The sequence below is a fragment of the Anolis sagrei genome, chromosome 9 (assembly GCF_037176765.1).
Source record: "Anolis sagrei isolate rAnoSag1 chromosome 9, rAnoSag1.mat, whole genome shotgun sequence".
Taxonomy (NCBI): domain Eukaryota; kingdom Metazoa; phylum Chordata; class Lepidosauria; order Squamata; family Dactyloidae; genus Anolis; species Anolis sagrei.
Window position 1 is genome coordinate 22,839,133 of NC_090029.1, and position 26,882 is coordinate 22,866,014.

General features: G+C 46.8%; 1 protein-coding gene across 1 annotated transcript; it reads right to left on the minus strand.

The window, feature by feature from the left end:
- Positions 1-624: 624 nt before the first annotated feature.
- On the minus strand, positions 625-26,882 carry ZNF710 (zinc finger protein 710). Its single transcript, XM_060755440.2, has 6 exons — positions 26,108-26,882; positions 17,691-17,846; positions 5,987-7,483; positions 4,352-4,543; positions 2,920-3,094; positions 625-1,343 (listed from the first exon to the last, which is right to left on the minus strand). The coding sequence occupies exons 3-6, from the start codon at positions 7,451-7,453 to the stop codon at positions 1,168-1,170; spliced, it is 2,010 nt and encodes a 669-aa protein (XP_060611423.2). The 5' UTR covers positions 7,454-7,483; positions 17,691-17,846; positions 26,108-26,882; the 3' UTR covers positions 625-1,167.

Below are 26,882 nucleotides of genomic sequence, written 5' to 3' on the forward strand. Positions count from 1 at the left end.
CACATTGTCTCTTTAGCTTAGAAATGGAGATGAACACCACATCCAGAGTTGGACATGACTAGACTTAATTTCAAGGGGAAACCTTTATCTTTTCCTTAGATAATATTGCAGATTAGCTGGTCTCAATGTCTAGCAAGCCCTTGCAAAGCCAAAAATTCATTATTGTTAAACTGCTAGGTTGGCAGGAACTAGGGCTAACAGCAGGAGCTCACCCCATGTTGTGGATTCGAACTGCCTATCTTCAGGTGAGATGAGCACCACCCTCAGAGTTGGACACAACTAGACTCAATGTCAAGGGGAAACTTTTACCTTTTATCACATTGCTGGCTCATGTTCACCTTCCTGTTCATGAGGACTCCAAGATCTTTTTCACACTTCCTGCTATCGAGCCAGGCATCGTCCCCCATTCTGTCTCTTTGCATTTCATTTTTCCTGCCTAAGTGGAGGATCTTGCATTTATTCCTGTTGAACTTCATTTTGTTAGTTTTGGCTGATCTCTCTAATTTGCTAAGATCATTTTGAATTCTGCTCCTGTCTTCTGAGTATTGCTTCTCCCTCCCCATTTGGTGTCTCCCTGTACTTTTGCTCCCGGAGCAACCCACCAACCAACCAAGCCGCCAGCCCTTCTTCTGTCAAAGGATAATTCGTTTATTGCTGAACGCTGTCAGAACAGGAAAATAAAACACAGTAGATCTATGCACAAGTGGTACAATCCTCTGTTGGGAGTCCATGTAATAATTTAACAGGGCTGCTCTTGGTGAAGAATGTCGGCAGTTGTCGCTGGGCTCTGGCTTCTCCCACCGACCAAAGGAAACAGCGAAGGGCAGTCCACCAAACGTCTTGCTGGCTCCGCAATGCGCAGACGGGCGCCTGCTCTGTCTCCACCACCATCCCCTTTGCCAGTCTGTTTGGAGGTAGAGTGAGGCGAGGGGCACTTCTAGCCCCTCACGGACGGACGAATGGGCGGCGGGATGGCAGGGAAAGTGGGACCAGCCCAACGGAGCAGCAGTGAGACGACAAAAAGGGGGCCGAGGCTCCCAGAGGTAAAGAGTAGATGCCAGAGAGAGGTGTAGCAGCCTCGGGCAGCCCCTGCTTCCCAAGTAGAGTCCGGTTGGAGGGGTAAGGAAGATCCCTGCCTGCCTCTCTTCTCCTTTGACATTCCTTCCGCTACAACATGTTGTAGTAGGCCATCTCCTTCATGGCTTGTTCTGCCAAGGCCGAGTTGTCCGTGGCGTTCCCCACCCCCCTGTAGTTGTATGCGTTCTCCTCCTCGTAGTCCTCCATTTCCCGCTGCCGGTGGTCCATCTCCGCTTGCTCGCCGCCCGCCAGCTCCAGCAAGGGATCTAGGCAACAAGAGGGACGCTGGGTAAATTTCAGCTTCTGCACCCCAAAAGGAGCCCCCAGTGGCACAATGCGTTTAATTTATTTACTATATTTGAATACCGTCCTTCTCAGCCCGCAGGTGACTCAGGACGGTTTACTGAGGCAGCAATTCAATGCCCACAACACCATAAAAACATTTTAAAACGTTAACATCTATAAAAATAAAAATGTAATGTTCGTTTGTGGGATGAACATAACTCAAAAACCACTGGGTGAATTGACACCAAATTTGGACACAAGACACCTTTCAGGCCAATCAGTGACCACCACTCATAAAAACACTGGAAAACACAGTGGAAGAGACTTAAAAAGACAAAAAATAAAAATACATTAAAATAATAATAATAATAATAATAATAATAATAATAATAATAGAAACCCAGCACTGCAAAGCTAGGCTACTGTTCCTGAGCATGCACAGAGGGTCATAGGAATATAATAATAATAACATAGAATATTATAATAATATATATATAATAATAAAATAATAATATAAGAATAAAAGAATCTATATAAATAAAAATGTAATGTTTGTTTGTAGGATTAACATAACTCAGAAACCACTGGGCAAATTGACACCAAATTTGGACACAAGACACCTTTCAGGCCAATCAGTGACCACCACTCATAAAAACACTGGAAAACACAGTGGAAGAGACTTAAAAAGACAAAAATAAAAATACATTAAAATAATAATAATAATAATTAGAAATCCAGCACTGCAAAGCTAGGCTACTGTTCCTGGGCATGCACAGAGGGTCATAGGAATATGATAATAATAACATAGAATAATATAATAAATATATAATAAAATAATAATAATAATAGAATAATAGAATCCATATACATAAAAATGTAATGTTAGTTTGTGGAATGAACATAACTCAAAAACCACTGGACGAATTGACACCAAATTTGAACACAATACACCTCTCAGGCCAATGAGTGACCATCACCCATAAAAACACCGAAAAACACAGAAGGGACTTAAAAAGCCAAAAAAATTTACAATGCTTGTGCAAAACCACACACACACACACATACATACACACAAACACACACATACACATATATACACACACAAAACACATACACAGATTGGGCCACAGCAACGCGTGGCAGGGGACGGCTAGTATAATATAAATCATAACAAAATGAATAAAACATAGATCATTTACATCTAGTTAAACTCTTGTGCCGGCAGGACTGAAGTCCGACAGGTCTTGGTCGAATCTGGAGAGAGTGCAGATGAGCTCCCTCTGTCAGCTCCAGCTCCCCATGCGGGGACATGAGAGAAGCTTCCCACAAGGATGGTAAAACATCAAAACATCCAGGCGTCCCCTGGGCAACATCCTTGCAGACGGTCAATTCTCTCACACCAGAAGTGATTTGCAGTTTCTCAAGTCGCTCCTGACACACACACAAATACCCCAAAAGCTCCTTTCCCAGCAAGGCCCCCGACAGCCTGCAGAGGGCACTGCTGCACAGTGAAGACACCCTCCCCCCCCCACCCCGAGGATGCGGCTCAAGGCTTACCTTGGTTGTCCAGGTTGATGTCCATCACGCCGTGCTTGACCTTCATGTGACGGCTGAGGTTCCCCTTCAGGTTGAACTTGCTGGAACAGTAAGGGCACTTGAAGGGCTTGCTGCCTGCGTGGAGGTGCATGTGGCCCAGCAGGTTGTACATGCGGTTGAAGGATTTTCCACAGACCTGGAAGGGAAAGAGGCTGCTCAACGTGTGGCCTGGGCACTTGCTTGGGTCTGGCCAAGGAAAGGTGGGAGTTGACATCCAAAACATTTGGAGGGAAGGTCAAAGTTGGTTCATGCCTACTTCAGACAAAGCTCTAAAGTGACCTTGCCAAAGCTTAAGTGAAATAGCTCAGGCTTTGGCAAGGTCACTTTTGGGCTCTGTTTAAAGCAGGCATGGGCCAACTTTGGCCTTCCCTCCAAGTGTTTTGGATTTCAACTCTCACCATTCCTAACCGCCTCAGGCCCCTTTCTTTCAAGCGGCTGAGGGGGAAAAGGAAAGGGTCAGAGGCTGTTAGGAATAGTGGGAGTTGAAATCCAAAACATCTGGAGAGAAGGCCGAAGTTGGAGCATACCTGGCCAAAGGGAGGCTTCAGGGGCTGAATGAAGAGGGAACACAACCAATAACACTATATAACATATTTTTGTTCCTACATTACATGTCATATCTAATTGGTTCTATCAGAAAAACATGGGAAAAGTTAATTGAGTTGCTGTGAGTCTTCTGGGATGTTTGTCTATGGTCCAGAAGCATTCTCTCCTGACGTTTTGCCCACGTCTATGGCAGGTATCCTCAGAGGTTGTGAGGTCTATTGGAAACTAGGCAAGTGAGGTTTATATATCTGTGGAATAACGCCCAGGGTGCGAGAAAGAACTCTTGTCAGTTGGAGGCAAGTGTGAATGTTGCAATTAGCCATCTTAAGTAGCATTGAATAGCCTTGCAGCTCCAAAGCCTGGCTGCTTCCTCACAATTTCTGAGAATGCCTGCTATAGATATGGGTGAAACATCAGGAGAGAAAGCTTCTGGAACATGACCGGAAAACTCACAGCAACTCAGTGATTCTGGCCATGAAAGCCTTCGACAAAACAAAGTTAACTGAATTACAGAAACTTTATCTTTGTGGAAAGGGCATCCTGCAGCACATTTTGCCACAGTTTTTCAATGAATATCTCATTGAGTCTCAGCCAATTCAACGTAGTTTGTGGCAGCCACAAAAACGAAGTTTCTGGAATAGAACAACTTTCAAATAAGGACCACACAATGAAACAGGAAATAACACTTTGAAACCAGCAACAGAAATATTTTCAAATGTTGTTACATACTGTAATAATAACAACAACCCAGACATCCCTTTGAAAGGGGCAGCCTTGAAGGCGTGTGTGGGGGCTCTTGGCTCCGGACAACCCAACTCCTCCCTTGGAGGCCTCTCTGCACTTGTACCTTGCACTTGAAGGGCTTGACCGGCGAGTGGACGATCATGTGCGTCTTCAGCGTCTGCTTCTGCACAAAGGTCTTGAAGCAGATGTGGCACTGGTAGGGGCGCACGCTGGTGTGGATCAGCATGTGCCGCTTCATGTTGGCCTGCAGCGTGAATTCCCGCCCGCACACTTCACACTTGAACTCCTTCACGCCCTGAAAGCGACAGCCGGGGAACAAGAGGTCAGTCATGCCCGTTTCCCTGAACGCTTCCATCCCAGGAGCATCAAGGGGCAAAGCCCTCAGAAGCCACTGGCTGGCCTTGGCTCAAAAAGAGAGGCAGAAGCATGTCCAATAATGGTAACATGCCTGTAAAGAAGCAGGGATGGGCAACATGGGGTTATACCACCCAGAGGTGCAGTCCAAGGGCCTCTGAAGGCTTACTCACACCACTCTTCAGCCATGGAACGCACATGCACATGTTGTTAGGCATGTCGACAAGGACCCCAGAGAGCCCCACTTTGGGGAGAGGCCCTTGCCGCCCTTGTTGGGTTTCATCCATGGACTATACAAGTCTCTTGTTCCATCAAGTCTCCAGCCCTCAATGAATAGCTAGACTAGAGGCCATTCGCCATTTTCCACTCTTCTGCCTTTTTTTCCTTCTAGTGTAGGACGCATTTTGCCTCTTTTTTTAGGCAAAAGGTAGCTGCATGCATTTTTTTTTTTACTTTTTACCCTTTTAACCTTTGGGTTGCCATGAGTTTTCTGGGCTGTGTGGCCATGTTCCAGAAGCATTATTTCCTGACATTTTGCCCACATCTATGGCAGGCATCCCCAAAGGTTGTGAGTGTTGGAAACTAGGCGAGGTTTATGTATCTGTTGAATAATGTCCAGGGTGGGAGAAAGAACTCTTGTCTGATGGAGGCAAGTGTGAATGTTGCAATTGGCCATCTTGAGTAGCATTGAATAGCCTTGCAGCTTCAAAGCCCGGCTGCTTCCTCACAACCTCTGAGGATTCCTGCCATATATGCGGGTGAAACGTCAGGAGAGAATGCTTCTGGAACATGCCCATGTAGCCTGTAAAACTCACAGCAACCCATTGATTCTGGCCATGAAAGCCTTCGTCAACACTTTTTGCCTTTCTTAGAAGATGAGATTTAGTCAGCTAGTTACCTCCAAGACCTTTTCTATCAAGAATGTATTTCTTTTACTTCAATCAATTATTTTGAACCTAAAAGTTTTGACTCTGCAATCCTGTGTCAGCCTATGAAGGGAAAGCTTTTCCTAGCTCACCACAGAGTACCAGAAGCAAATGAAGTTTGCTTCTGGTACTCTGCTATATTTATGGAGGAATCACCCAGATTGAGTGTTATTTTTTGAGCCTAACAGCTCAGATTCCCCAATAAAGGGTTATGTGCCCAGATATGTGTGCACGGAGCAAAAGGGAAATAGCATCACAGGATAGGTGAAAAGGAGCAGAGAAAAGTTTCTCAAAGAGATTTTTGAGTCTTCATTTTGAATTTTTGGATATTTATTTATTTATTATTTGCTTTATTTCTATACCGCATATTTCAGCCTAGACAAGCGACTCTATGCGGTTCTTTTGGGCTTTGTTGTTTTTTTTTTACTTTTGCCCCACTGGAAATGTGACAGGCCTACCTTGTGGGTCAGGGCGTGCTGCTTGAGGTGGTGGATCTGGCTGAACTCCATGCCGCACTCAGTGCAGACAAAGGGCCGGACGTTCTGGTGCTTGAGCAGGTGGTTCTGGAGCTGGCTGCGATAGTGGAAGGCCTTGCTGCATTCGGGGCAGGGGAAGAGTGTGGGGCCCTGGTGGGTTCCCAAGTGGCGCTTGAGTTGGGCCAGGGAGGAGAAGTCCAGGCCGCACTCCACGCAGACGTGGCAGCGCCCACTCTGGTGCTTCCCCTCGTGGGCCCGGAGCTCGCTGGGGTAGGCGAAGCCGCGGCCGCAGAAGCGGCAGCTGTAGGGCTTGATGTCTGAGTGGAGCAGCATGTGGCGCTTGAGGTGGCTGGTCTGGGTGAAGGCTTTGTGGCAGACCTGGCACTTGTGGGGCCGGGTGCCCTGGTGGGTCAGCAGATGGGTCTGCAGGTGGCTGGGCTGCTTGAAGAGCTTCCCGCAGTGTGGGCACGAGTGGGGCTTGATGCCGTTGTGGCCCAGGATGTGCGTCACTAGATTGTACTTGGAGGTGTAGGACTTCTCACAGAGGCGGCACTGCCAACGCTTCTCCACCAAGTACGAGTCGTCGATCTGCACGTTGATGTCCAGCCGGTCCAGCTGCATCTTCTTGCTCTGCTCCCCGCCGTAGTTCTCTGCCTCAAAGTCCTGTGGCTCCTGCCACACGAAGCCTGCCTCACGCTTGCCTGGATGCTCTGGAGGAGGAGGAGGCTGTGCTGCACGATGGTGCCTCAAGTTGGGAACGGACAGCGAGGGTACACACAGGGAGCTGGCCTGGAAGCTACAGTCCCTGGTGAAGGGGGGCTCCTCGGCCCTGGCCTGCATGGGGCTGGGGAGCCTCTCCTCGTAGCCCCCTCCTCCTAAAGACAGCCCTTCCGACCCGTGTCTCCGCAGGTGCCGGAGCCGCCGAGGCCTCCTGCCAAAGGCGCTTAGGTCGATCATCCTGGTGGCGCTGCTCTGGACTGTCTGCTCACAGGTGTGCTGAGCATCCAGCTGCTCTTGATGCTCTTCGCCAGGGGCGGGCCCCTCATAGTTGGCCTCTTCCTCCTCCTCCTGCTCAGCAGCCTCCCCTTTCTCGTGCTTCACCTTGGGCACCAGCCTCACAGGGGGACGCTTCCTCCTCCGTGCCTGCCTCCCAAAGGAGGACGCATCAGCCTCCAGCCCCTCCTCCTCTTCAGGGCTTCCTGCCACTGCCGGCGGACCGTGACTTCCGTTCTCCAGCAGCCGGATGCCCTCCGGCTGCTTTGGCGGAGTGGCGGCTGTCACTGCAGGGCTGTCGATCTTGTTCGCGAAGCCCGAGAAGAGGCCTCCAGGGCTGACTGTAGTGGCGCCAAAGACTTCATTCTCCGAGACCAGGCCCAGGACGGCCGCCTGGGCCAGAGAGAGCACCACCACGGCCTCCGTCTGCGTCCCAGAGCTGGCAAAGCGGTCCATGCTTCACAGCATCAAGCGTGACGCCAAGGCCTGCAAGGAGGGGAGAGAGGGAGAGAAGCGGTTCATGATTCTTCCTTTGCCTTTGAGCCAAGATATCCCCAAGAGCTCCAGGGCCTATGTCAGCACCAACAGCAAGTACCAAAGCTGCCACTGAGGCAGGCAGAAAGGTCATCCTGAAGGAATGAAAGAGAAAGAGAAAGAGAAGGATAGAAAGAGAAAGTTTGGGACTTCCCAGACCTCAGAATTAAAATCTTTTCAGGACTTGAAAAGGAAGTCCCAGATTTATTCTAAAGGGGGGCTTTGGTGTTTTCAAAGAGAGCTGAAGGCATACAAGGAAGGCCAAAGTTAAGCTGCCTGTTGGTTCTGTGCTGAAGATGGACATCAGTCTCTTTCACAGAGTTGGACGGAGCCCCCGGCTGGTGTAATGGGTTAAACCCCTTGTGCCAGCAGGACTGCTGACCCACAAGTCAGCGATTCGATTCTGGGGAAAGTGGGTTGAGCTCCTGTTTGTCAGCTCCAGCTCCCCATGAGGGGACATGAGAGAAGCCTTCCATAAGAATGGGAAAACATCAAACATCCGGGCGTCCCCTGGGCAACGTCCTTGCAGACGGCCAACTCTCTCACACCAGAAGCGACTTGCAGTTTCTCAAGTTGCTCCTGACACACACACACACGCAAACAGAGTTGGAGCACTGCTCAGAATCAGATAATCATAGCATACAATCACAGACTCCTAGAGTTGGAAGAGACCCCAAGGGACACCCATCCAGCATCTTAAGCTCTGAGGATGACTTGGGAAGGAATCTCACTGGAGCATTGTGGCACACCAAAATACCTGGAAGTTACTCTGGACTGTGCTCTGACTTACAAGAAGCACTGCTTGACTATCAAGCAAAAAGTGGGTGCTAGAAATAACATCATACAAAAGCTGACTGGCACAACCTGGGGATCATAACCAGACACAGTGAAGACATCTGCCCTTGTGCTTTGCTCCTCTGCTGCTGAATAAACACACCCAGTGTTAAAACAGACATGCCGCATTATCACAGGATGTCTCTGCCCCATACCACTGGAGAAATTAAACTGTTTAGCTGGCATTGCACCACTTGACATCCTCTGGAAAGTAGCACCCAGCAATGAAAGGACCAAGGCATTGACATCTCCGGTCCGTCCTCCGTTCGGATATCAGCCAGTATGCCGATGACATTAAATCAAGAAACAGCTTGCTAATATCTACAGAGATACTTGAAGGAACAACTCAGCAAGCGAGAGTCCAAAAGTGGCAGGCTAAAACCCAGAACCTCAATCAGGGGCTGAAACCAGATGAGAGACTGGCACACAGAAGGCTTGGCAACCTGGCACCACAAGGTGCAGAGCCAACCCTAAGAAATGGGGCTTCAAGGTGGAGACCACGGCATGCAAGTGCGGAGAAGCACAAACAACAGACCTGCAATGCAACCTGAGCCCTGCCACATGCACAATGGAGGACCTTCTCACAGTGACACCAGAGGCACTCCAAGTGGCCAGCTTCTGGTCAAAGGACATTTAGCAAAATGCCAAATTATTTTTTAAAAATTGAGGGTTTGAATGCATTTTAACTGTACCCTCAAATCGCTTCTGACACAATAAATAAATAAATAAACCTACCCAGTCCTGTGTGAGGAGCTTACACTGGGGAGTCTTTGTAGAAAACTGATGATCCTTGCACAAAAATATGTAACGTGTCTCCCAAACAACCTCTATTGAAGAGGATTAGTGCCCAGAGGAATGCCACCTTTTAAAAGTGAGACCCAGGAAACAGAAACACAACAGGGGGGGGGGGGGGAGGATTAATGCCTTATTCACCCCACATAATAAAAAATTCAAATGGAGCTGGAGGTGGAAGGAAGGAAGGAAGAGCGGCGAAAGGAAGGAAAAGAGTGAATGTGCATGAAAGCCAACTCAGGAAGTTGAACTCCCTCTAGAGAGCAGCGCAGACGACGTTCTTCCTGGAACAGTTAATAACCCAACTAGCCTAGTATGGGGAGGGATTCTCCTCTGGGACCCCCCAAAAGTGCAAGGAATAGGGCCTCAGCTCTTTCCCTGGGCAAAAGGAGGGCAAAAGCAGGGTGTTTTGTCCCTGCCGCTTCTCCAAGGGACCTCTTCTGGTCCCTTTGTGGGCAACTGTTTGAAATATTAAATATTAACTAAGTATTTTTAATTACAAAAATGTGAGACAAGCACTGAAAGGGATGCCATCTCTCAGCAAAAATTGTAGTTCTATATAGGCAGATGTGTCTGTAGCTTAGTAGCCCTCCGTCTGAGGTAGCCCTCAGTCTGTGAGAGAAGGGCCTCAGTGTGTTAGTAGGCCCCAGTATGAGTATGCCTCAGTGTCAGTTTGCCTCAGTGTGAGAGAGGCATCATTTTGAGCAAGCCCTCAGTGTGAGAAGGCCTCAGTGGGAGGAACACCTCAGTGTGTGACGTAGGCCTCGGTATAAGAAGGCATCATGTGTGAAACTCCAGTACGTGAAGGCTGCTGTGTTAAAAAGATACTGTATAAATTCGGTGTGAGAAGAGGCTCTGTGCGAATGAAGCTATTTATCTGCATGAGAAAGAAGCCCAGCGTGGAAGCAAAGAAGGAAGTATAAAGAACTTTGTTTCTGTTAATGGAAACCTTGTTCTTGTAAATAGTACAACCATATTATTTTGTTGTAAAGAAAAGCCTCCTACAGAAGAGATATTGGCCTGTGTGTTTTTATTCTTTTTATCACTTTGGGCTACTGGTGCTGGGTCATACTGCTGCTGATAAGTTACTCTGCTGTACGTTAATAAGCCCATTCGCCCGACAGCAACTGCATGTTGCCGGAGAGAGCAGAGTCCCCCTGTCAATTGCCAAGGGCATGAGGCAACTTATGCAAGTGTAGTGCCCTTCTTCTTGTAGGTACCAAGGGGCACACAGCTCAAGATGCCTTGTCAGCTCACGTGGAGAGACATCCATTTTTTCTACCCTACCTGGGAGACATTGTAGTTTTTGGGTGAAAGTGTGTGCATGACTCCTGAAAATGGCGTTGAACCCTGGGAACAGAGTCACAGCTAGTGCCATGGCCCCTTCTACCCAGGTGTGGCTACTACATACTTCCAAGAAGGAGCAGAGCTTCTCTCTTGCTGGGAATTGGGTGGCAACGAAGATGAGTCAATGTCCAGGAAAGCTGAGCCAGGAGCATGGCTCAGAGCAAAGATGCCCAACAAAGCTGGGCCACTGACATTCCGGCAGGAAAGACAAGAAGAGAAACGCCAGCGCGTGGAAGGAAGGCAACTATCTTCACCGGCTATTGGGTAAGAAACATGCTCTCCTGTGTAACTGTGGGATCTCCTTCTGAGGCTTTGCTTCCTGCCTAGTGCTCCCTTCCTGGCTCTGGCCTGTTGGGCACTCGCTCACCATGGCAAGCCCAAGCCCCTTTTCTCTCCATGTCACCTTTGTTTCTGACTGGAGACAGCAGAGAGGTAGGCTCCTCAGATTGGGAGCAAAAGGTAAAGGTAGGTAAAGATAAAGGTTTTTCCCTGACATTAAATCCAGTTGTGTCCAACTCTGGGGGTTGAGCCTCATCTCCATTTCTAAGTCGAACAGCCGATGTTTTGCAGCTGACAGATGGAATTTTGTCAGTGCTGATTGTGTTTAAGTGCAGGCCAAGGTCTTTAGGCACTACACCCAGTGTGCCGATCACCACTGGGACCACCTTGACTGGCTTGTGTCAGAGTCTTTGCAGTTTGATCTTTAAATCCTCATATTGTGTAAGCTTCTCCAGTTGCTTCTCATCAATCCTGCTGTCACCTGGGATTGCAACATCGACAATCCATACTTTTTTCCCCAAGATTGTGTGAGGTCTGGGGTAGTGCACTCCAAAACTCTGTCACTCTGAAGAATTATTATTATTATTGTTGTTGTTATTATTATTATTAGGTAAAGGTAAATGTTTCCCCTTGTCAGTAAGTCCAGTCATGTCAGACTCTGGGAAGGTTGTGCTCATCTCCATTTCTAAGCCAAAGAGCTGGCATTGTCCGTAGATGCCTCCAAGGTCATGTGGCCAGCATGACTGCATGGAGCGCCGATATCTTCCCGCTGGAATGGGACCTATTGATCTACTCACATTTGCATGTTTTTGAACTGCTAGGTTGGCAGAAGCTGGGGCTAACAGTGGGAGCTCACGCTTCTCCCCAGATTCAAAACTGCGACCTTTTGGTCAGCAAGTTCAGCAGCTCAGCAGTTTAACCCACTGCGCCACTGGGGGATCTATTATTATTATTATTATTATTATTATTATTATTATTATTATTATTGAAATGCGAAAAGACAATCCTAAAAGACTCTGCCTAAAAGGGGAACCGAGTCTGGATTTCCCAATTCTGCTTCTATGGGAAGCAAGGAGCTCCACCCAGCAATGCAGGAGAGCTCAGAAACCTTGGGTTGGTGGCTTGCAGGCAAGAGAGAGAGAAGAAAGGAGAGAAGAAAGAAAAGGGGAGGAAAGAAGAAAGGGAGATGGAGGGAGTGTTGGGGGAAGGCAGGAAGAGTGCAAGGCGGGGGGGGGGGGGGGAGAGAAGGAGGGAGACAAAGCTGTGGAAGGAGACAAAGGGGGTGGGGAGGCAGGAAAGAGGGGAGGGGGCAGGAAGGAGGAGGAGGATGCAGCGCGCAAGGAGTCGTGCAAAACTCTGGCCATCCAGGAAAAGGCCAAGGAAAGAAACCCTTTGTGCAAAACAGGCCCCATTTCCTGAGGAGGGGAGAGTGCCTGGCCTTCCCTTTCCTGTTCCTCCTCAGCGCATTCACCCCGTAAAGGTCAATAATTGGGGGGCAATGGGGTGAAAACATATCCCACCAATCATTAGGGGAAACCAAGCCCTCTGCCTCCTGCCCAGGACAGAGCTGGAACCCAAGGTCCTGACGATGATGCTGCCCTCAAGGAGCCCCAATGGAAGCCCACCCAGAAGGACAACCACGGTCCCTCCACCCTTCTTCCCCAACCATTGGGGCCCCTGTCCCTTTAAGACCTCTCCCTCCCTCCCTCCTCCCTCCATCCCTTTCCTTCCCTCTATTTCTGAGCCTTGCCTCTTCTCTCCTTCTCTCCCTCGCTCTCTCATTCTTTCCGTTTCCCTAGCAACGCTTCTCTCAGCCTGCTGGTTTGGTCCTGCTGCCTCTTCTCTTATCTCTCCCTTTTCTCTTTCATCAATCTCCTGATCTCCTCCTGTATTCCAGCAGCAGCCCCCCCTCCTCCTCCCTCTTCCCCATCTCTCTTTCTCCCTCCCTCTTTCTCTCTCCTTCCTTTCCTTTCATCTTCTGTAAGATCCCACCACTATTTCCTGTGCCGCCCTCTGGAGTCTCTTTAAAGCCCCAGACCAGGAAATGACCGCAGGAGGGACGCCCAAAAAGCCCAGAAGGATCCGGACCGCTGTCCAAGATCCCCACAAGCGACAGCTCTGCACCCCATAAGTCCACTGGGATGAAGGAGACACCCCAGCAGAGATGATCTCCCTCTCTTCCAGGCCAGGTTCTCCTTGTGGAGAGAAATGTGGGGTATAAACAACAACAACAAAAACCCCTGTATAGTTGGTCTCACTCTCTTCCAGGCCATAATAATAGTAATCATCACTAACATCATCATTGTCATAATAATCCCAGTATAGTTGGTCTCCTTCTCTTCCAGGCCATAATAATCATAATCATAATCACTTGTGATTTTGTGATATGAAATCCAGCATATAGATCACATTTGCTGTGACATACTGTGTTTTTGTGTCAATATAATAATAATAATAATAATAATAATAATAATAACAATAATAATAATACCAGTATAATTGATCTCCTCTTTTCCAGGCCAGGTTCTCCTTGTAGAGAGAAATGTGGGGTATAAATAACAACAACAACAACAATGATCCCAGTATAGTTGATCTCCCTCTCTTCCAGGCCATACTACTACTACTACTACTACTACTACTACTACTACTAGTTTAGTTGATCTCCCTCTCTTCCAGGCCATACTACTATACTATTATTATTATTACTACTACTACTACTACTACTACTAATAGTATAGTTGGTCTCCCTCTCTTCTAGGCCAAAATAATAATGATAATAGTAGTAATAATAATAATAATAATAATAATAATAATAATATAATAATAATAATAATAATCCTGGTATAGTTGATTTCCCTCTCTTCTAGGCCATACTACTACTACTACTACTACTAGTAGTAGTAGTATAGTTGGTCTCCCTTTGTGCCATGGGGTTGGACTGGGTGGCCCGCGAGGTCTCTTCCAACTCTAGGATTCTTCCAGGCCATAATAATAATCATAATAATAATCATCATCTTCATCATAATCATCATCCCAGTATAGTTGGTCTCCCTTTCTTCCAGACCATAATAGGAATAATAATAAGAATAATAGGGTGCATTGCCTAAAGACCTTGACCTGCACTTAGAAACAATCAGTGTTGACAAAATTACCATCTGTTAGCTGCAAAAGGCTACCCTTTCCGGAACTGCACGGATTATTTGCTGATACATCACACAGTCCTAGATGCTTGGGAAGTGTCCGATGTGGGATCAAATACAAAAGCTAGAATAGGGATCTTGTTTGCTTTGTACTAATCTTGTCATGTATCTAATAATAATAATAATAATAATAATAATAATAATAATAATAATAATTCCAGTATAGTTGGTCTCCCTCTCTTCCAGGCCATAATAATAATAATAATAATAATAATAATAATAATAATAATAATAATCCCAGTATAGTTGGTCCCTGTCTCTTCTGGTTCATGATGATGATGATGATGATAATAATAATAATAATTCCAATATAGTTGGTCTTCCTCTCTTCCAGGCCATAATAATAATAATAATAATAATCATCATCATCATCATCATCCCAGTATAGTTGGTCTCCTTCTCTTCCAGGCCAGGTTCTCCTTGTGGAGAGAAAAGTGGGGTATAAACAACAACAACAACTTACCTGTCCGAACGCATCTCTCTTTATGAACCATCGAGAACTCTAAGATTTTCTGAGGAAGCCCTGTTCATGGTCCCACCTTCGTCACAAGTACGTCTGGCAGGGACGAGAAACAGGACCTTCTCAGTGGTGGCCCCTCAGCTATGGAATGCTCTCTCTAGGGAAATCAGATCGGCTCTCTCCCTCTTACCATTTTGGAGGCAAGTTAAAACATGAATGTTTGAGCAAGTGTTTACAAATGCAGAGTAACTGATATAGGAATTTGAATGTTTCGACAATGGAATTGGACAATGCTTTGACAATCAGGAGGCGCTAATGATGCTGTTCTTATTGCATTTGTTGTGTTTTATATAGTTTTAATGTTTGAACCTGTATTACGATATTATGTGTACTGATTTGTTGTAAACCGCCTTGAGTTGCCGACCGGCTAAGAAAGGCGGTATACAAATACAGTAAATAAACAAATAAGCAAACAAACAAACAACAACAACCCAAGTATAGTTGGTTTCTCTCTCTTCCAGGCCAGGTTCTCTTTATGGAGAGAAATATGGGGTATAAATAAACATAAAAATAGTAATAATAATGACCCTTGCACCTGTCGGCAGGTGCCTTCTGCTCAAGTGGCAGAGGCGCATGGATACAAAGGGGCCACTGAAGCAAAAAGGAGAAATGGCAGTCTCCTTCCTGCAATGCATCCTGCGATCCCAGAAAGGGAGCGTGGATGAGGTTCTTCCCAAAGAGGAGGTGGTTCATTAAGAGGCCTGGCTGGTGCTGTTTGGGGCGAAGAGGCAGCATCCCTAAAGCAAAGGGAAACCAGGCTTCCTGTCTCTTCAAAAAGATTCCTAGCTTTCTTGTTGGGGAAAAAAACACAACTTTCTGCACAAGAAAATGGAGAAAGACTTTTAAGTTCCTTCTTGCTGAAATGACTTCCCTTCCTACATGTTCCCTGTCCTCTCTGAAAATAGAAACGCTATTTAAGAAGAGCGACAACAAAAAAAAGGAGAACCGAATAGAGGAAGGAGGAAAGGGAAAAGAGAGCCTCAAGGGGGAGGAGAGAAACAGAATGAAAAGAGATGAAAAAGAAAGGAGGGGGGAAGAGAGAGAGAAAGGCAGGAAGCTTTGAAAGGAGAGAATGGCTTGGAGCCTGAATAGAATGTGCTTGGAAGAGAGAAAAGAAAGAGGGAGAGAAAAAAAGAGGGAGAGAGAGAAAGGAAGAAAAGAAGAAAGGAAGGAAGAAAGAAAATGTTTGAAAAGAAACAGCTACACAAAATGACCCGATTCCCTGGCGGTGCCAATCACCAACACAATGTGTTTTTATTTAAAACACACTCACCCCAAAACCCCCTTTTTTCTTTATTTTCCCATTCTCCCTTTCTTTTTCCAAGGGAAGGAAGGCTAACTCCCAACAGTGGGAAATGGATCTGACCAAATGCTGAAGCCCCTTTCAACAAATCTCAGTTTTGAAAAATCACACAGACCTCCAACAAAAAACAAACATTGTCAAAAGCATCGTCGAAGGTTTTCATGGCCGGAATCACTGAGTTGTTGTAGGTTTTTTCGGGCTATATGGCCATGTTCTAGAGGCATTCTCTCCTGACGTTTTGCCTGCATCTATGGCAAGCTTCCTCAGAGGTAGTGAGGTTGCCTCTGAGGATGCTTGCCCCAGATGCAGGCGAAACGTCAGAGAGAATGCCTCTAGAACATGGCCATATAGCCCGAAAAAACCTACAACAACCCATTGTCGAAAGCTTTCATGGCCGGAATCACTGGGTTGTTGTGTGTTTTCTGGGCTTTATTGCCATATTCCAGAAGCATTCTCTTCTGACATTTAACCTGCATCAATGGCAGGCATCCTCAGAAGTTGTGAGGGCTGTTGGAAACTAGGAAAATTGGATTTATATATCTGTGAAATGTCCAGGGTGGGAGAAAGAATCATTGTCTGGGTTGTTGTAGGCTTTTTCGGGCTATATGGCCATGTTATAGAGGCATTCTCTCCTGACATTTCGCCTGCATCTATGGCAAGCATCCTCAGAGGTAGTGAGATATATATAGCCCGAAAAAACCTACAACAAACCAACTTTTCAATCCTGTTTTAGATTAGAAATGGGAAAAGCCAATATATATCTCTAAACCTCACGAGGATGCTTGCCATAGATGCAGGCAAAACATCAGGAGAGAATGCTTCTAGAACATGGCCATATAGCCCGAAAAAAACCTACAACAACCCAGTGATTCTGGCCATGAAGGCCTTCAACAACCCTTGTCTGTTTGAGGTAGGTCTTAAAGTTGCAATTGGCCACCTTAATTAGCATTCGATGGCCTAGTTGCTTCAAGGTCTGGCTTCTTACTGCCTGGGGGAATACTTCGTTGGGACGTGATTAGCTGAGCCGCCCTGAGTCCCCCCCCCCCCCCTTTGCTGGGATTTGAGAAGGGCAGGGTACAAATATTTGAAATAAATAAATAGCTGGCCTAGTTTCCAACAGAGCTCACAACCTCTGAGGATGCCTGCTATAGATGCAGGTGAAACATTAGGAGAAAATGCTTCTGGAACATGGACATACAGCCCAGAAAACTCACGGCAACCCAAAGGTTAAAAGGGTATATCTGTGGAATAATGTCCAGGGTGGGAGAAAGAATGCTTGTCTGCTGGAGGCAAGTGTGAATGTTGCAATTGGCCATCTTGAGTAGTACTGAATAGCCTTGCAGCTTCAAAGCCTGGCTACTTCCTCACAACCTCTGAGGATGCCTGCCATAGATGTGGGTGAAACGTCAGGAGAGAATGCTTCTGGGACATGGCCAGACAGCCCAGAAAACTCACAGCAACTCAATAATAATAATAATAATAATAATAATGATAATGATGATGATGATGGAACGGTAGAAGAAGAGAAACATGCAGAGAAACACACAACAATCTAGAAAACAAATATGGTCTAAGAAGGAAATGCATGGTTACACAAACAAAGCATTCCATAGACACTTTCTCCAAAGAAGGCTTGTGCACCTTGCGACTTGCTAGGAGCTACATGCATCCCAGAAGCAAAGAGCGGGATGCCTTCTTTCCAATGCATTTCCCAAACCTGAGTATACGGGGGCAGCTTTGCATGAGCTTTGGGATAGAACGGAAAAGTTTAGCAAGCCTTCCAGTGGCCCAAATCCTCTTGTGGGGTTTGGGCTCAATGTCATGGGATATGCAGTTGCTTCTTTGGCATGGGAGGGCTGCAGGCATTGCAAATATCCAGCTTACCTGTCACTCAGCAGAAGGGCTTCACGACACAGCAGCAGCAGTGGCGTTAGTGGGGTGGCAGGCTGTGCTCTGAGAGGGAAACGTCAACAGCAGCCATCATCACAACTCGAATGGGGCAGTGCTTGTAGGGCCAATATCAAACCAGAGGTTCTTCCACTGTTTGAAAACAAAATCAAAAACATTTTGTTGTCTTAATCGCTTCAGAATTCAACAATGAGGTTGCTGTGACTGATCTCTGCTAGCATAAACAGCATCATATACTGTATTTACTTGAATCTAACACTCATCTCTTTTGGCTAATTCACCTTGCCAAAATTTGGGTGCATATTAGATTTGCATCATACAGTAATCTTAGTGCTGAGCCAAAAAAAAAGGGAAGCACCTGAAGTCCTCTTTGAGGGATGTCTCCGGCCCAATTTACCTGTCCGAACGTATCCTCCCCTATGAGCCATCAAGATTACTAAGATCGTCTGGAGGGGCCCTGCTCTCAATCCCACCGGCCTCACAGGCACGGCTGGTGGGGACGAGAGACAGGGCCTTCTCGGTGGTGGCCCCTCAACTCTGGAACTCCCTTCCACTGGAGATCAGAACTGCCCCTTCGATCTTAACGTTCAGGAAACAGGTGAAAACCTGGCTTTGGGGATTGGCATTCAACGAATGAGCCATGATCCTGTGATATGGATGGATAACGACAAATAATGACTTTGATGACGACTGACCACTGTAATCATATGATTGTATTTTTGCCATTTTAAGTGTTTCAATGTTTTAATGTTTTAGTGTGATTTAGGAATATGATGTTTTAATGACGGTCTGTAATATTGATGTTGGAAACTGGCCCGAGTCCCTCGAATGGAGGTGAGAAGACAGGTATACAAAACTACCAAATAAATAAATAAATAAATAAACCAACAAATAAATAAATAAATGTCACCTGTAATTTGATGTTCACTTAAGTTTACTTATGGAAATTCGAAATGGGTGAGGAAAGGGGAAGTGTACATGTTCTAGAAAAATACAGACATTTGGGAGAAACTGAGATGTATACTCTTCAGGTGTTTTCGTATCGAACCTGAACTCATTTACATGTATGCACAATAGATAGATGGCACAGTGCACATAAGTGCTCTTAAGATTGCAGTCTGAGAACTCTAAATGCTTTTTAGTTTGCACAACCAATATGCTTGCGAGGGGAAGACCAAGATGGAGATACTGCTGTTCTCTAAGTTAGTGAAGCACATACACCTGTGCTTTGCAATCTGAGGCAGAGGGAGAGAAAAAAAGTAAACATAACAAAAACCACAACTCTGTAGTAATCAAGACCCCGCTTTAATTATTTGGACAGAAACAGTCTCATTCAGGTTAGCAATGAATAGGAGAGCACCCTCTAGTGCAAAAATGCAACTTGGATCCAGGTGTTGCATACAATATTGGCAATAAAGAGGAGCCGGGTTGCTGTGAGTGTTCTGGGCTGTATGGCCTGCTCCAGAAGCATTCACTCCTGACGTTTCACCCACATTTATGGCAGGCATCCTCAGAAGTTACGGGGTCTGTTGGAAACTAGGCAAGTGAGGTTTAAAGCAGGGGAATTTCAGACAAGAATCAATAAAGGCCAGCTAACACCTCCCAACAAAGGATCCCCCAGGCAGCAACCAGCTTTGAAGCTGCAAGGCCATAAAATGTTAAGGAAGGTGGCTAATTGCAACATTCACACTTGCCTCCAACAGGCAAGAGTTCTTTCTCCCAACCTGGACCTTCCACAGATATATCAACTTCACTTTCCTAGTTTCCAACAGACCCCTCAACCTCTGAGGATGCCTGCCATAGATGTGGGTGAAATGTCAGAAGAGTATGCTTCTGGAACATGGCCATACAGCCCAGAAAACTCACAGCAACCTAAGCTGCAAAATCTGCCGGGTTCATGAGATACTCAAGCTCCAGTGGTTTCGACATTCCACGTGTTTGGGAATCACCTTCTCTGAACCGGGAAGGAGGCTGACTTGCAAGACAGGACAGTCCTCCTTCTTGGCAGGTGTGGAGATAGCTGCGAGACTCCCGGCCACACCTTTACAGAATCACCTTTGTGCCTCCCTGTCTTTACATCTTGCAGAGTGAGTTCCACAGGGCAACAACCTGTTCCCCTGATCACATTGGTAATCCCAGGCATGGCCAACTTCGGCCCTCCCTCCAGGTGTTTTGTACTTCACCTCCTGCAATTCCTAACAGCCGGTAGGCCACATTGAGAAGCTCGTAGGCTGTTAGGAATTGTAGGAGTTGAAGTCCAAAACACCTGTAGGAAGAGCCAAAGTTGGCCCATGCCTGGGTTATCTCTTCCTTTTGCTTTCCCAGCCCTGCAGCCCCTTTTTTCAGACACCCAAGTATCCTAATGGGGCAGTGCAATAGGGAAGTATATACAGCAGTTACAGTTTTATTTTCAGTTCCTTTTATGCTCAGAACAAAACCATACTTTTTTTTTTAAAGACAACGGTCACATACTGAGTTGACATTTTCCTCCAACTCTCATTGCAGCCCAAAGTTCCCTTTCTTGGTCAGTCTGAAATCCTCAAAAAAATTGGGTGCCCTGGCAAATTTGTGAACATCCTGCAGCTCCTCCATGATAACATGATGGCAACAGTCTTGGATAGCAATGGCTCCCAAAGTGACCCATTTAAGGTGGAATCAGGTGTCAAACAGGGATGTGTTATTGCCCCAACCTTATTCTCCATCTTAATTTCTATTATACTTCATCTTGTTGATGGGAAGCTTCTCACTGGAGTGGAAACCATCTATCAGACAGATGGTGAGCTATTTAACCTCAGCAGACTGAAAGCCAAAACCAAGGTCACAATAACCTTAGTTATATAACTCCAATATGCTGATGATAATGTAGTCAGTGCGCATTCAGAAGACCTACAAGTCAATCTAAGCAACGTTGCAGAAGCAAATGAGAAGCTCAGCCTCTCACTGAACATCGAGAAAACCAAAGTGTCTTCCAGCAGTCACCAGCCAATCCCTCAGCAATGCCAGAAATACAGCTTAATGGTGTAACATTATAAAATGTGGACCATTTCCTCCCCCTTGGCAGCCACTTCTCCACAGAAGTCAACACTGACACTGAAATACAACACCACCTTAGCTCTGCGAGTGCAGCATTTTTTCTGAATGAAGCAGAGTGTGTTTGAGGATCGGGACATCCGTAGAGATACCAAGGTGCTTGTTTATAAAGCTATTGTTCTCCCAACCCTGATATACACCTGTGAAATGTGGACTGTCTACAGATGTTACACTCAACTTCTGGAACTATTTCATCAGCGTTGCCTCCAAAAAATCCTGCAAATCTCTTAGGAAGACAGGCGGACAAATGTCAGTGTGCTGGAAGAAGCAAAGATCATCAACACTGAAGCCATGCTCCTACGCCATCAACTCCACTAGACTGGCCATGTTGTCCGAACGCCTGATCACCGCCTCTCAAAGCAGTTACTCTACTCCCAACACAAGAATGAGAAATGTAATGTTGGTGGATAGGGAAAGAGATTTAAAGATGAGCCTAAGCCAGTGGTTCTCAAGCTGTGGGTCCCCAAATGTTTTGGCCTTCAACTCCCAGAAATCCTAACAGCTGGTAAACTAACTGAGATTTCTGGAAGTTGTAGGCCAAAACACCTGGGGACCCACAGCTTGAGAACCACTGGCCTAAGCCAACCTGAAAAACTGTGGCATAGACACTAAGAACTGGGAAGCCCTGGCCCTTGAGTGCTCTAACTGGAGGTCAGCTGTGACCAGCGGTGCTGTGGAATTTGAAGAGGCACGAAATGAGGGTAAAAGGGAGAAATGTGTCTAGGGGGACGCGCATCAAGCCAACCCTGATCAGGACTGCCTTCCACCTAGAAACTGATGCCCTCACTACAGAAGATGCAGATCAAGAATAGGTCTCCACAGCCACCTACAGACTCACCATCAAGATACTACACTTGGAGGACCATCATCCTCGGATAACAAGGGATCGCCTAAATAATAAGGAATCCCTCCTCCTAATTTGGCAGTTGATGCAAAGCAGAGGTTGAGAGGACTGAATCATGATTTGGAACTATCCCGAAAGGCTGGAATGCTGGCATTAAAAAGCAAAGGTGAAATTCAGCAGACACACAGAATGGTTCTTGCTTTTCGGGACCAAATGATGACCAGAGGTAACGGGGGTAGCGTTTTTGCACGTCGCTGGGCAGGCCTCAAAACGTTTGGAAAGGTTATGAGAACAAGCAGGAGCCCTTGAGCTTGGCGGGGTGTGCTTGAAAGTCCCATAAGAAGTGGAATTAGAATTATGAATCATTATTATGAATTATGCTGAGGGAAGTAATGTGAAATTCAAGAAGGAAGGAAGCCCTGAGAGGAAAAAGCTGATGTAAATGGGTACAATGGCAAGGAAATTAGACCAAAGCACACAATGAAGCGCTTATAGGAAGGTACAGTCAACATTTGTGAAGATGGATGTAATACTATAAAATATCAGAGAATACATATTGGTGTGTGTGTGTGTATCTGGGTGTGTGCCTCCCCCCGCTCACAAGAGACTGAAACAGGAAGGATAAAATTAGAAGCAGCCAACTCTCTTTCCTCTGTAACTCTAGCCTTCCTTCCTTCCCTCCTTCCTTAGTTTCTTCCTTCCTTCTTTTCCTGTCTTGCATCACCTGGGGCTGGTAATCACAAGCAAACTGCTGCTCCTGCTCCACTATCCTCCCATTCTCAGATGAACAGGAAGGCCAATGCACTTTGACATGTTTCCTCACTTAAAGGGAAATTCTGATTTCTCTCAATTTTTCTGGAAACCCCAAATAAATCCAACTACATGTTTCACCTGCTAGTTGCTAAAGTTTTCCACATGTCACCAAAGTATAAGAGTGTAAAGCAGGCCTGGACAAACTTCGGCCTTCCCTCCAGGTCTTTTGGATTTCCAACTCCCACAACTGTCCAAAACACCCGGAGGAGGGCCAAGGTTAGCCCATGCCAGGCTCCAAGGATCAACCAAAAGGGAAACACCAATGGTATCTGGATATCAAGAGGAGACATGCTCCTTAAGCCTGGGTTGCTTTGAATTTTCAGGGCTGTATGGCCGCATCGAGTCCTCCGGGAGATGCTAGCGGGGTACAAATAAAGTTAATAAATAATAAATAAAGTTAATATAAATATGGCCATGTTCCAGAAGCATTCTCATTACATTTTGCCCACATCTATGGCAGACATCCTCAGAGGTTGTGAGGTTTCGCTTGCCTCTGTGGCAGGTTTCCAAAAGATCTCACAATCTCGGAAGATGCCTGCCATAGAGGTGAAACGTTAGGAGAGAATGCTTCTGGAATATGGCCACATAGCCTGGAAAATTAACAACAACCGGCCTTTTTTACTGCCACACAAATGAAGCTTAAAGAGTTGCAGATTCTATGACAAAGAAAGCGGTAAAGCCCCATTGAGTGGAAGGTGCCTCTGTGCCTGATCTACTTTGGCCAAGTCCCTTCCTGCTTGCTGTGATCCATCTGGGCAGGACGGAGGAGCGCCGTTCTCGGTGCACACTTGGCAATTAAGGGTAAGGAACAATATTCACAGAAGAAGAACTTGCATTGAATTGAAAAGGAATTAAACAACAGACAAAAAAATCCATTTCAGCTGAGAACGGCACATGAACAACTGATGCATTTCTGAAATAAATCTCCATTGTCTACCGTGCCATTAGGAACTTCTGGATTCTTAAATACCATTGTCACTGGAGAGGTCACTCCCAAGATTTCCATCATCTGTAACTTTTTGCAAATCTGCCTATAATGAAATGTACTTTTTTTTGCCAGGGGAGTGGGAAGCACCCAATGGACAAGAACCGAAGGTAACTGAGATCTATATAAATAAAAATGTAATGTTTGTGGGATTAACATAACTCAAAAACCACTGGGTGAATTGACACCAAATTTGGACACAAGACACCTATCAGGCCAATGAGTGACCATCACTCATAAAAACACAGCAAAAGAGACTTAAAAAGCCAAAAAATAAAAATACATCACAACACATGCGCAAAACCACACATATACACATACAAAACACATAGACAAGACTGGGCCACAGCAACACGTGGCAGGGGACAACTAGTATATAATAACTCTGGAGCCCGGTGTGAATAAGGCTAAGCATCTCAAGACCCAGAAAAAGATGCTAAGGCGTGCAATGCCTCAGTTCTGAAGACACCCAGAAGGAAGCATGCAAACTCAAGTATCCAGCCCAATTTCCTTGCAGTGTTCCCTCTGCTCCCATTAAGAGAGAAGGAAAGGACTCAAGGCAAACCCAGCGCAAATAACAAAAGCATGAAATTTTTCTTCCTCTGAGCTGAGAGTGTGTGACTTGCGCACATTCATTGGGTTTCTTTGGCCAAGCAGGGATTCCAATCCTGGTCTCGTCCAATGCTCAAACCACCACAAAACAGGAGCTTAAGGCCCCTTCCACATCACTGAATAAAATCCCACATTATCTGCTTTGAACCGGAATATATGGCACCATGGACTCATATATCCCAGTTCAATGCTGATATTGTGGGATTTTCTGCCTTGATATTCTGAGTTATATGGCAGTGCGGAAGGGCCCTTAGATAACTGATCAACAGGCAAGGCTTCTAAGACACTCAGACTTGCGTTCCAGTTTTAATAATGGATTTCCAAGATCTCTGCCAGGAGCCACGAGGAGGATCAAGAAAGCCTTTCAGACCAACAAGGATCTCTGGAGCAAACAGCAAAGTGCTGAGTCCAAGGTGGCCTATCTAGGCTTCCCAAGCAATGGAGAGAAGTTTCCAACAGACCTCATGACCTGAGGATGCCTGCCATAGATGCAGGTGAAACATCAGGAGAGAATGCTTCTGCAACAGGGCCATACCACCTGGGAAACTCACAACAACCCAGTGATTCTGGCCAGAAAAGCTTTCGATAACAAATTGAACATCTCTATGGGGAGAAACTGTTCCAAGACACACTGAAATGGAAAAAAAACTAAGGATATATAAACCCCATGTTCCTAGTTTCCAACAGACCTCACAACCTCTGAGGATGCCTGTCACAGATGCAGGTGAAACGTCAGGAGAGAATGCTTTTGGAACATGGCCAGACAACCTGGAAAACTCACAATCCAGTGATTCTGGCCATGAAAGCCTTCAATAACACATTGAACATTTCTACAGGGAGAAACAGTTCCAAGACACACAGAAACTGGAAAAACTAAGGATATATAAACCCCATGTTCCTAGTTTCCAACAGACCTCACAACCCCTGAGGATGCCTGCCATAGATGCAGGCGCAACATCAGGAGAGAATGCTTTTGGAACATGGCCAGACAGCCTTAAAAACTCACAACAACCCAAAGGAGAGAAGACTTCCACTTTGCCACAGCTGGCTGAAAAGGGGCAGCAGCAGTTGGCCAGCAGGGTGCCAGTCTCCTACTGGGATGCTGCATCTGTCAGAGGTGCCCAGCCCTGCGGAGTTGCTCAGGACTTACTCCCTAGACAGCCAACAAGCACCAGGTTGGGCTACAATAGACTAGGAAGCTCTCTGCCATTTCCCTCCCCACCCCAGTTTCCCTTGGCCAATAATTGCCAAAGGGAAAGTTCATTGCAGCGGCAGCAGGCAAACAGCAGAGGTGCTGGCAAGACAAGAAGGAAGAGGACGAAAAAGAATTCAAAGCCTCCCAGCACTATGCTCAGGCTGGCAAGATTTGGGAGGCAGTCAAGGGGAGATGCAGCAACAGGTAACCCGCTGGATGACTCCCGGCAGGATGGACAGGGAGGGTCAGGTCCTCAGAGCACCTACCTCCCTCCCTTGCCCCCTTTGCCTGGCACAGCCGAACTTTGCACAGCAAGGCAGGTGGGCAAGCAGAGGGGAAAGTTGCAACGAAAGAGCCAGGGCAAGGGGGCAAGGGTGGCCTCGGGCGGACCACTCTCATGTGCGAGCTGCCACTGCGCGAGTCAGGCTCTGTGCGCACCCCGAGCACCCGCCTGCTTGCCTTCTTCCTTCCTTCCCTCCTTCTCTCTCTCTCTTTCCTCCCTCCTCCTCCTCCTCCTCCTCCCTCCCTGCTTCTCTCTCTTCCCCTTCTTCTCCAGGCGCCATCACTCTTTTCTCTTGCTCCCTCCTTCTTCCTCGGCACCAGGAGTCAGGATGGGAGTAAGAAGGCAGTCTGGGCACAGAGGCAAGCAAACAGGCAGCCCCTGGTCTATGACTCTGGGGGGGGAGGGCATGCTTTGGGGTATCCTTTGCTCCCTCTTTTCTGGCAAAAAAGAGCCTAGTGCTTCTCTTTCTCTCTCTCTCTCTCTGGCTCCAAAAGCACAAGGGGGAGGAGGGTTGGTCTGTCTTGGCTCTGCTTGACCAAGCTCAGCTGTCTTGGGCACCCGGCGAACTCACCCTGGGACTCCTGAGGAAGGAGGCTTGGCAACGGGGGCGGGCAACCCTACTTCACCAGAAGAGGAGGAAGGAAGGAAGAAGAGAAGGAGAGAAGGGGAGAAGGAAGGAAGGAGACAAGGAAGGAAGGAAAGAAGAAGAGAAGGAAGGAATGAAGGAGAGAAGAAAGGAGGGAATGAAGGAAGGAGAAAAGGAAGGAATGAAAGAAGGAAGGAAGGAAGGAAGGAAGGAAGGGGCATTCAAGTCTTTCCTCGTCCCCCTCCTTTCCTCTCCTCTCCTGCCAGGGCTGATGATGGTGGTGGTCTTGGGTGCCTCCGCTGCTGCCCACCGCCCGCCGGCTGCTCCTCGCTGGCTGGCTGCCTCTTTCTCTCTCTCTTTCTCTCTCTGCCTCCCTTCCCCCTTCGCAGTTCCCTTTCTCTTTTCTCTCTCTAGCAGGAAGGAAGGAAGAAGGGAATGAGGCAGGGCTGACGTGAAGGGATGCAAAACAGCCCCTCCTAACCCAGCTCTGAGAAAAAAAGGAGAGAGAGAAAAAGAAAGGAAGGCGCAGCGGAGGAGGGAGAGCAGCAGCAGCAGCAAACGCTTTTATCTCGCTTTTGTTTCCGCACTTCCTCTCTCTCTCTTTCTCTCTGGCCAAGTTTTCTTTGCTCTCCCTTCCCCCCTTTCCTTCTAAAACCCCAAGAATCCCTTCTCCCCTCCATCCTCCTTTCTCTTCCTTGAAAGGGGAAAAGGGGGGGTCTGCTACAACAAGTGAAAGGAGCCAGGCCTGAATGGTGTTGCA

Bases quoted from the DNA above. Each gene is read 5' to 3' on its own strand.
- ZNF710 (XM_060755440.2), bottom strand. From the start codon at position 7,453: ATGGACCGCTTTGCCAGCTCTGGGACGCAGACGGAGGCCGTGGTGGTG. The intron at 3,095-4,351 runs GTACAAGTGCAG...TTTCCCTTCCAG, and splicing joins TCAAGCCCTTCAAGTGCAAG to GTCTGTGGAAAATCCTTCAA. The intron at 1,344-2,919 runs GTAAGCCTTGAG...CTTGTTGCCTAG, and splicing joins CATCAACCTGGACAACCAAG to ATCCCTTGCTGGAGCTGGCG.